The sequence below is a fragment of the Berghia stephanieae genome, chromosome 14 (assembly GCF_034508935.2).
Source record: "Berghia stephanieae isolate SIO BIC M18660-M18661 chromosome 14, UCSD_Bste_1.3, whole genome shotgun sequence".
Classification (NCBI taxonomy): Eukaryota; Metazoa; Mollusca; class Gastropoda; order Nudibranchia; family Aeolidiidae; genus Berghia; species Berghia stephanieae.
This window is the reverse complement of record NC_088373.1, coordinates 21,235,346-21,245,746: the sequence shown is the minus strand read 5'-3', so window position 1 is coordinate 21,245,746 and position 10,401 is coordinate 21,235,346. Positions and strand designations below refer to the sequence as shown.

General features: G+C 36.6%; 1 protein-coding gene across 1 annotated transcript in view; it reads left to right on the top strand.

Annotated features, from left to right (window-relative positions):
- Positions 1 to 2,606: 2,606 nt before the first annotated feature.
- LOC144960162 (amyloid-beta precursor-like protein) overlaps positions 2,607 to 10,401 on the top strand; it is an 82,474-nt gene continuing 74,679 nt past the window's right edge. Inside the window, exons 1-4 of the mRNA XM_078893169.1 lie at positions 2,607 to 3,067; positions 6,157 to 6,312; positions 7,114 to 7,237; positions 7,946 to 8,164. Coding sequence (XP_078749295.1) covers positions 3,014 to 3,067; positions 6,157 to 6,312; positions 7,114 to 7,237; positions 7,946 to 8,164 — 553 coding nt within the window. The 5' untranslated portion in view covers positions 2,607 to 3,013. The remainder of the gene's footprint in view (positions 3,068 to 6,156; positions 6,313 to 7,113; positions 7,238 to 7,945; positions 8,165 to 10,401) is intronic.

Genomic DNA, 10,401 nt, shown 5'->3' with positions numbered 1-10,401 from the left:
TATGCTGTTGAAATCATGACACACATTTTTAAAATTTTTCAGTTCTTGATTGGCAATCATGATCATGAACAGCGTCTGCTTTCAAACACCAATCAGAGATTTCTTTTAATGAAACTCACTCTGCAAAGGCTTTCTGATTTAGAATTATTGGGGAAAAATTGTGATATTTGTAACACAGATCTGCTCGACGTTGTTCACAGATTCTGCAAACCAGCTGTCAACATTTTCCTCAACAATTACTCCAAGATGTTCACAGATAAGGCAACAACATCAAAGAACAAAAGGAAGCTTCAAACTCTTACGAAAAGAGCATAGGTCATCTTCTTTTCCTTCTCATTATTGGATAAGACTGGAGGCACATGTTTCAGACAACCATCGGGTTTAGATTCCTGCAGAGCTCACGACGTATGTGGGGGATGTAAGGGCTGCCCATTTTATATATCAATCGCCAGTTCCATGCCACATGTGTCTCCATGTCAAGTCCAACTCTATGTTTTCTCATTCCTTTTCCTTCTTATTACCATAAAATCACATCTCTTTGTTTATTGTCATCACTGTTGCATATTCTTTTTAGGATTAACAATTGACCAGTATGTACATATCAACATTATGTATACATTTACAGAAATTATAATAGATATATAGTGTCTGCAGATTGAACTCTGTGGAACCTGTAGGTATCCAACTGATTTTTTTGAGTTCCAAGCTGCACTGATGAGCTGTTGAACAGCGAAACACTATATTTTTATAGTCAATCTATAGTTTATATATAGTGTCTGCAGATTGAACTTCTTGCGTTTCGTGCCCAATAATTATCATTGACGGAGCAAGGTAATGTTTTGTTTATTTTATTTTTTATATTAGTATTGGCCTACTATTGCCCATATTACAATTAAAATTTTGAATGAAATAAAGATTTTAAAAGAGCATTTAGCCCCCTTATTATTCTTGTACAATTCTTTTTTTATGAGAAATAAAATCGACTTGTATTTTTTGCTAGGACTTGAGATCCAGTGTGTATTACAGCGAAATAGTAATGAATTGGTGTGTGTTGTATGCGAGTGGAAAAAAATAATTCATGCCAATTATTTCTTCTTAACCATGCCAAATATAGCTAGCATGGTTGGGGGGGGGGGGGGGGGGGGGGAGGTAATTTTTTTGTCGTGTTATTTATAAACTGTTAAACGTAAGCATAATATAATAATGTGAAAATGATGTGTAAAAAAAGTGGTTTGCTATAAATTTCAATGACAAAAGTAAATGATCTTATTATAAATCTTCGCAATCGTTATCGTCGAAGTCCAAGAAAAATGGAAGTCGGGTTGATATAGGATCATTTGCATCGGCAAAATGAGTTTGAATGAAAAATAAATGCTAATCAACGAAATCAATAAATTAGTAAACATCTATTTTCTAAGGAAAGTCGTTAAATAATGCATATCGAATTTTTTAAATCTGGGTTTCCTAAAAGTTGGCCACAAAAGTTCCAATCTGGAAAATCTATGTTTTTTCCTGCCTCGCTTCACTGGTAACACACACAGCCGCCCGCTCGGCTCGCTGTCTCCTCTCTCTCACTTGTTATGATTTAGAGAGTGACGTCACTGTATCCAGTCTTGGGCCTCTAGTATAACGAAGGCCACGATAGCTCACACGGTAGAGCCACGCTCTCACCTGCCAGGCGGAGTTGTCGTACCAATAAGGTCGCAGGTTCAAACCCCACCCACCGCCGCGAAAAAATTTTTATTCTCTGTTGTCTTCTGGCACTTTTCTATTCACTTCATATCTTGTTGTTACCAACATAAGTGCCTGCTCCACTCGCTTTTCTGAATTAAAATTCACCCCATACACCGGAGCATACTCAATGTCTCAATCGTTTCTATGTTATATGTTTGTGTTGAGAATATTGGCTATTAAGCTTAACTGCTGGTCAAAATTATTCGCGATGGTGGTGTACGAACGAATCGGCGATCTCAAGAAGTGGGTGAGAGAGGGATCTAGTAATGACTTTGAGTTTGAAACGAATATTTTTGTGTTCGTGGATAGCTCACACGGTAGAGCCACGCTCTCACCTGCCAGGCGGAGTTGTCGTACCAATAAGGTCGCAGGTTCAAACCCCACCACCGCCGCGAAAAAATTTTTATTCTCTGTTGTCTTCTGGCACTTTTCTATTCACTTCATATCTTGTTGTTACCAACATAAGTGCCTGCTCCACTCGCTTTTCTGAATTAAAATTCACCCCATACACCGGAGCATACTCAATGTCTCAATCGTTTCTATGTTATATGTTTGTGTTGAGAATATTGGCTATTAAGCTTAACTGCTGGTCAAAATTATTCGCGATGGTGGTGTACGAACGAATCGGCGATCTCAAGAAGTGGGTGAGAGAGGGATCTAGTAATGACTTTGAGTTTGAAACGAATATTTTTGTGTTCGTGGATAGCTCACACGGTAGAGCCACGCTCTCACCTGCCAGGCGGAGTTGTCGTACCAATAAGGTCGCAGGTTCAAACCCCACCACCGCCGCGAAAAAATTTTTATTCTCTGTTGTCTTCTGGCACTTTTCTATTCATTATTTCTTACTACGATACCCGTCGAAATTATCCTTCGATACCAAAAGCTAGTCGAATGCTTGTTACAACGGAAATTTTCATTGGTTCACTTTCACAGGCCAGCTGTGGATGTTTTAGTTATTATTTTAGACTTCCGATTTATTAAAAACCCTTTATTGCATTTATTTAATTTCCTCGGATTCTGCTTTAGATAATTATGTCTTGTTTTTGACAGTAATCCAACTATCCTTTATTTTAATCCTCACCTGTCATAAATAAACATAATGCTTGAAATATATTAGTTCTAACCAATCAAATACACTGTTGCATTCATGTTGTGACGTCACGTCAGACATTTTGTTCAGAGCAAGAGTAAAAGACACTGTTGAATGAGACCGACTGTCAATTAGACCAGTCCACGGATTATATTTTCTTTACTTGGAATTCTTGGATATTTAGCCAAGATGAAATATTTCGGCTACTTTAGTAGCATCTGCACCCTCTTGGGATTGATACAGGTATGTGAATTAAATATAACTTGTTCAATTGTCACACACTTCACTATCTACTTTGTTGTTGTTGCCAATCCCTTCCTTTGTGCCTTTGCCTCTGCCGTTTACTTTTGTTCTCACCATTCTCCTCTTCTCTCTACTGATCTACTGACTGATCACTCATTCGGATTCTGACACTTGAGACAGAGAGAACTGCACTGATGCGCTGATGAGTTTGCACAGCTTGCACATTCCAATAATTTCCTTTCCAAATCGACGGGAATGGGGAACAGCAAAATGAGTCCTACTCTACTGTCACTACTGTACTGACTGTAGATTTTAGACTGTGTAGCGTAGAGCAACCTCAACCGAAGTAGAAGAAGAGTCTAGTGTAGACACTTTTACTTTTATTCAACTCTGTCAACGCCAACTGCTTCTTCCTCACCACATGTTTACAGTACAGGAGCCAACGTTAAACAAGCAACCATTCATTCATTAATCTAAGACTTTGACTTAGACTTAAGACTATCTACTTTACTATGGCTATGGTATGGCTATGAGAGTGGGTGCCTTACTTTATCTCTGGAGAGTCTCATTTAATTAAAAGGAGAAGATGGCAATGGTTGGGGCATGTCTGTCGCAGACCTGATGAAACACTGATAAGAAGGGCTCTGCGATGGACACCCCAAGGAAAGAGGAAGTGAGGGTCCCCAAGGAGACTTGGAGACGTACGTTAGAGAAGGACACAGAGAGGTCTGTCCCTCGAAATGGCCCCAAAAATAATAGCTGCTGACAGGACCAGATGGAGATCCCTTACATCGCCTCAGGTGTCAGCAGGCCTGGAGAGGTTACAAGTTACAGTACTTTGTGTTACTGTTACAATGAAGAGTAAAAAAATGTTTATCACTTCTAAAGCGCAATATCCACTAAACATGCTCAAAGCGCTTTACAAGGGGTCCCTGGCCAACAGCAACACTTAACGTGTAGTTGTAGGACGTGACATGGCACCTTCCGATCGAAAGCGAGTGTCATACACCACTAGATCACATAGCCGCACATATTCACCATAAAAGGAATAATTTGGAATAATTCTCTTTTGAATCACAGATTATAATTTTTAATAAAACCACATAATGTCTGTATTTTTTGTTTTTTCACTTACAACGCTACTTGGGCATTGTTAAAAACAAAATTTTGTCATCTTGGAATAAAACTGAAAATGTGTGGGCTTTTTCATTTCTTTTTATGTATCATGGAACGCATTTCATTTAAGAAAGAGAAAAATTAAAACGACAAAACAAAGAATACAATCCTAATGAAAAATCATGCCTTGTCCATCATGTATCATTTCACCTATCAAAGGACATAGTTAGTCACAAAAAAGTGTCAAATTTTAAAACTTTTTGTGCTAGACATAAAATTATACCATAACAATCATTTGTTACGTAATAGTGATTGATAAACGTAGGAACCAATTTTAATTAACAACCCTTCGTAGTTATTTATAATAACAGTAGCTATTTGCTGCCATGTACTGGGAAACACACATATTATGACATTGATTGGCAAGGTCTTAGGTCTGAGAGTTTTTATCAAGATGAAGACGATGTAGGTGGATTGGACACACCCTTAGAAAGAATGATTCCACTATAACAAAGAAAGTAGGGCTCCTCAGGGCATACGATCAATAGGAAGGCCACAGGGAACATGGAGAAGAATTAAAGAAGCTGATACTGATATACAGAGAAGTTGATGAGACGGAGCAAGATAAAAAAAAGTTAGCGCAGGATAGAGAAGGATGGAACCTGTTTGCCTGTGGCCTATACCCTGATCCAGTGTGAAAAAGGCAAATGGTGATGATGATGATGATGAGTCATTTTAATCAATCAATTTTTGAAAGACAAGTTTTCTGGTCTAAGTTTTAAATTCATTTTTTCTGGGTGCATTAGTATAATGTTGTTTTTGTCTCCAGTGTACGTATGGTGCTTGTTTACATGCCCTCAATTTAAGGGCACAGTCTGGCTAGTTGGAGTAATAAGTTGGTATTTCATTTTTTTTTTTTTTTTTCTCATTTAGCAGGACTTTTTAAAAGATTCTGTCTTAACCATTACCATTCAATGTAGTGGTCCATGGTCTTCACAAAGTCTTTTTCCTGGGTGGGGTTCCTGACCTCCCATAGCACTTACTGTGTCTTCTACTTCTATCCCCTTATATCTGTTTTCCAACATGCTTTCTTTCTTTGTCTTGGAATGAGGTTACTTGGTTTTGTCTTGGCCCTAGCCAGAGACCTGCCTGGGAGGGAAACAGTCAAATGCATAGTTATTGTTTTGGGAGATGATGTTTTTTTCCTTGTAAATCATCTCTGTTATGTTTTATTATATTTGCTATTTTGAATGTATAAAGGTGTATTCCTCTGTTGGATCTTGTGCTTCTGCCCGGATGAGACATAGGTAATATCAAACTAAGTACTTTGGTGGTATGCTGTTGGAATCTACATCTCATCCCTATTTGTTCCCAGTTCCCCTATGTCTTACTTTCTCTTGGGTGCTTTAATTGTAATTCTAGAACTTTTTACTATCCCATTTTCCTCCTTTACACTGGTGCTGATATAACCTAAACAATAATAATAAAGTGTTCTTTTATAGCACTAAATGCTGAAGCATAAAAGCGCTTTTCAATATACTTGTCAAGCCATAAACACACTTGAACCGAGCCAAACAGACACAAACAACAGTCGCACACACTAACCATGCAAGTTTTACAAAATGAAATTGACATTCAACAAAATGGAATAAAAAAAAATAAAACGTATAATTTACTCATCAATAAGAATAAAATTTATTTTTTAAAAGATAGATTAGTATATTTAGGTTTTTCTTAAAATTTTCTACTCTGCCCGAGAGCCTTACTGACAAAGGAAGCGAGTCTAAATGGTTGGTCCTGCTTTATATAAAGATCTATCACCAAAATTAGTAGCCGTGTTTTTGGCACTTTTACTTTTAGTAGCTGGATCTCCGATGACCTAAGCTGGCAAATTGGGGAGTAGGGTACCACAAAACAACAAAAGTTTTTTTTTCTATTTGCTAACCATATTTTGTCTATTTTTCAATGTGAAGGTGTTGTCTGGTGCCAGCCTGGAGGACAAATATGAACCAATGGTGGCATTCATCTGTGATAGGCCTGCCATGCACAGGGGTGTCAATGGGTGGATCTCGGACCGATCACAGGACTGCCCCGACACCTTGGAAGATGTGCTGGCTTATTGTAAAAAGGTATATAAATTATTCAATTTATTGTTGTGAAAAGGAATTAATAAATTATTGTAAAAAGATATATATATATATAAATTATTGTAAAAAGGTATAGAAATAAGCATGACATTTTCATTCGTATATTTTAAATTTATATTTAACGATTTTTTTATTAAAGATTCTCTTTTATTTTTATTTTTTTAAAATTTATTTAATTCATGTTGGTCTGAGTCGATTGAATAAAGACTTAATTATTTACCTACTGCTGTCATTGAATTTTGTGACAGTAGAGAATAAATATGATTCGCATAGGATTTTCTGTCTAGATTTTTATTGATCCAAAAAAATCTAATGAGTTTATTTATTATTATTATTTTTCATAATTATTCTCTGAGAGGCAGCCAAAATTTTGCTGTACCAATCAGCTTCCCATTCTTTTTTTATTTTCTTTTCTTATCTTAAGCTTTAGTAAACACAAAATTAATGTTAAGAGAAATTATTTTGGTACTTGGACTAGTCTATGAACACATATTTGCATGTCTGATAACCTTTTATGAGCTCATGCATGGTTGTAATGGAAATACTCTCACATATTTCAATGCAACCTATTGTCCATTACAAATACAAACAATGTTAAATCAACCCCATATATTTGCGTTCGGTTTTCAGACCTGCAATTCTTCGTCTTAAGGAAAAAGGCTGTGTGTTTACTTGCAATAAGAGGCCACATACCCGGTCTTTTTCCTTAAGACGGTAGAGATTTCTACACAAAGGTACTGGTGTATGTTTTTAATTAGCATGCCATTTCAATATTAATCCCAGGTATATCCCGATCACAACATCACCAATGTAGTGGAATCCTCCCGTTTCTACAACATCTCCAACTGGCCCATGGGAAATGCTGGACGTCAACACACACACCACGTCAGGCCTTTCAGATGTTTAGGTGAAGATTATAAAATTCAAAATTATGTCTTCCAGCTTCTTATTTTTTTTCCTTTTATTTTTTTCCCTTACTAATGGACTCATTCAACAGTCTGTGTCTTCACGACTTTTATTGTTTGAGAAATATTCTCTGCATTTACTTACCATTCAAGCAATGTATGGTCAATAGAGATGGGTCAAATTACTTTATTTAAACAAATTACTTATATTTTTATTCATTATTACTTTATTGTATTTATTATATCTTTAAATTTTGTATTCAAATTTGAAAAATAAGTTCTAGAAAAATTGACATGTGACTCTGCCCTTTCTTCCTGTGTGCTCTTCGTGTGTATTCATCCCTATTAACCTTTTCTCTTTAATAATTAAAATTAAAAAACAATAACATTCACTTTATTCATCCCCATGGGGAAATTTGTCTAAATTTGTCTTTAGGGTCTATTCCAAGGGAAGACTGGAATAACCTAGGTGTCAGTCGCAGAGCAGCGACGCAAAGTGAGTTAGGTTGGGGTGACTTGCTCAGGGCCACACAGCGCGTCAGGTGATCGAACTCGGTACCTTTCGGGTACGAAGCAAAGAGCGTACCGCTGAGCCACGCTGCCCCACAGCTCTGTCACCAACTATAAACTATTCCTTGGCGTATTGGTATGATTTTGACATAGTTTTGTCTTTTATTTATTTTTATTTTTTTCTGTCCTTCTCATCTAAGTTGGCGGATTCCAGTCTGATGCCCTCTTGGTCCCCCAGCACTGTGAGTTTGATCACCGTCATGACATTACCCAGTGCAAGGAGTTCTCCCACTGGAACCGTGTGGCAGATGATGCCTGCGACGACAAGGGCATGCACTTGGAGTCCTTTGGTATGTTGCTCTACTGTAACCGTTTGGGACATTTCAATGGTGTGGAATACGTCTGCTGCCCCCACGATAGTGAGTACCACTTCCATCAATCTCAAACACTCTCCAACACTGTTTATCTATTTTCTTTCTTTCTTTCGATTTCTTCTTCCCCCACCCCCCACTATCCTTTTTTTTTCTTGCTTTTCTTATACGTCTGCTGCCCCCACGATAGTGAGTACCACTTCATCAATCTCATTCTCTCCAACGCTGTTTATCTATTCTTTCTTTCTTTCTTATTTTCTTTCTTTCTATTTCTTTTTCTTCCCTCCACTTTCCTTTCTTCTCACGTTTCTTATACGTCTTCTGCCCCCCATGATAGTACCACTTCATCAATCTCATTCTCTCCAACACTGTTTATCTATTGTTTCTTTCTTCTTTCTTCCTTTCTTCTTCTCTTTCTTTCTATTCCCCCCCCCCCCCTCCCCACTTTCCTTTTTCCTTACTTTTCTCATACGTCTTCTTGTTATTCTTCCTCTTCTTCTCCTCCTCCTCCTTCGATTCCTTCCATTTGTGAAATATGAATGCCCATGAAACACAGTTGTTGTTTGGTGCCTGTGGCAACGTTTTGTTGTAATACTGTGGTTTCTTGCCTTAATGCCCATGAAACACAGTTGTTGTTTGGTGCCTGTGGCAACGTTTTGTTGTAATCCGTGATTTCCCGCTGTAATGCCCAGTAAGTAGTCCTGAGGCAAGAGAAGTACACGGTGGTTTAAAACTTCGCCAAAATATAAAAAAACAACAACAAAGAAAAAAACCTTTTGAAGTTTGTTTTGTGCGTCAAAATTTTTTTTTATGAATATAGGACATAGTTCAGTTAGCTGGTTGAACACTCAGCTTTGTAAACACGTATCCGCTTACCGTGTATATATATGTGTGTATATATATGTATATATGTATAAGGCCAGTCACGTATTTTTTTGCTGATACAATTGTTTCTATGTCCTCCATTTCCTCCATATATATATATATAATATATATATATATATATATATATATATATATATATATATATATATATATATATATATATATATGTGGATGTATGGATATATAGTTGACCTTTGCAAAGACATAACTTCAGAGGTTTGATCAACGGGCCATCGATATATATAATGTGTGTGTGTGTGTGTGTGTGTTTGCTCCAATAAATGCACACCTCTTTGCCACACACGCACACACACATGTATCAGTATGCCTGATCAGCTGTGTATCATGCAATTATAATATTTATAATGGGGATGATGGATGATGGTCAGTCAATGATAATAATAATTCTGTTTAAAAAGTCCGCCTACTCTGTGAAGTGTGAAGAATTTAACATTTTGGTCATTGCTATGGAAGGAATTATAATTATAATGCCACATTTGTAACTCACAATAATAGTAGTAAGAGATATAGGAAACGATGCAATATGTCATTTTGTTGCATTGTACTAAAAATATGCACGTATGATTGTTTAATAAATTCACCTCCACCCCCCCCCCCCTCCCCCAACTCGGGATTGTCACGCAGGTCAGATTGATTGTGCCAGGCCTGCCAACCGTCCCGCATTTGCGCCAAGCCGTCCTTCATTTTTGAAAATTATTTTCTTTAAAAAAAAAAAAAATAAATAAAATAGAATCTATAAAAAAACTAAACAAATCAAAGTAGAAAGAATCGAATCAATAAAAAGAAAATAATAATAATAAAAAAACCTCTAGGTACTTTATTTACTATGGATTTCAAGTAATTATATGGGGTTCTATCGTTTACGGTTAAAATGGTTTGCGTCGTAAGCATGTTCAGTTCGGTCAGGTGTCCCTCTTTTCATTTTCAAAAGGTTGGCAGGTCTGTTGTGCGTTTACATAATTTGGTAGTTTGTATTTTGGAACATACTTAAAATAAAATAAATTATTTATCTTTTAAAATAATAAATGTTATCCTTTGCTACATCTCACTGCACAACCTGTCATATATGATCCATTCAATCATTCATGGGTATCTCTTATCAAAGAGTTGTCATTTAGAAATAAACATTACATATCATGATCATGTCAAAGCATTTGGAAACAGTGCCCGATTTTATTGATTATTGCCATTTTGAAAACACGTGTCCAGCCGAAAGCAGTACTAGTGTTTCATCATAAGATAGCCTTTTTTGCTATACATACATACATACATACATACATACATACATACATACATACATACATACATACATACATACATACATACATACATACATACACACATACACACATACACACATACACACATACACACATACA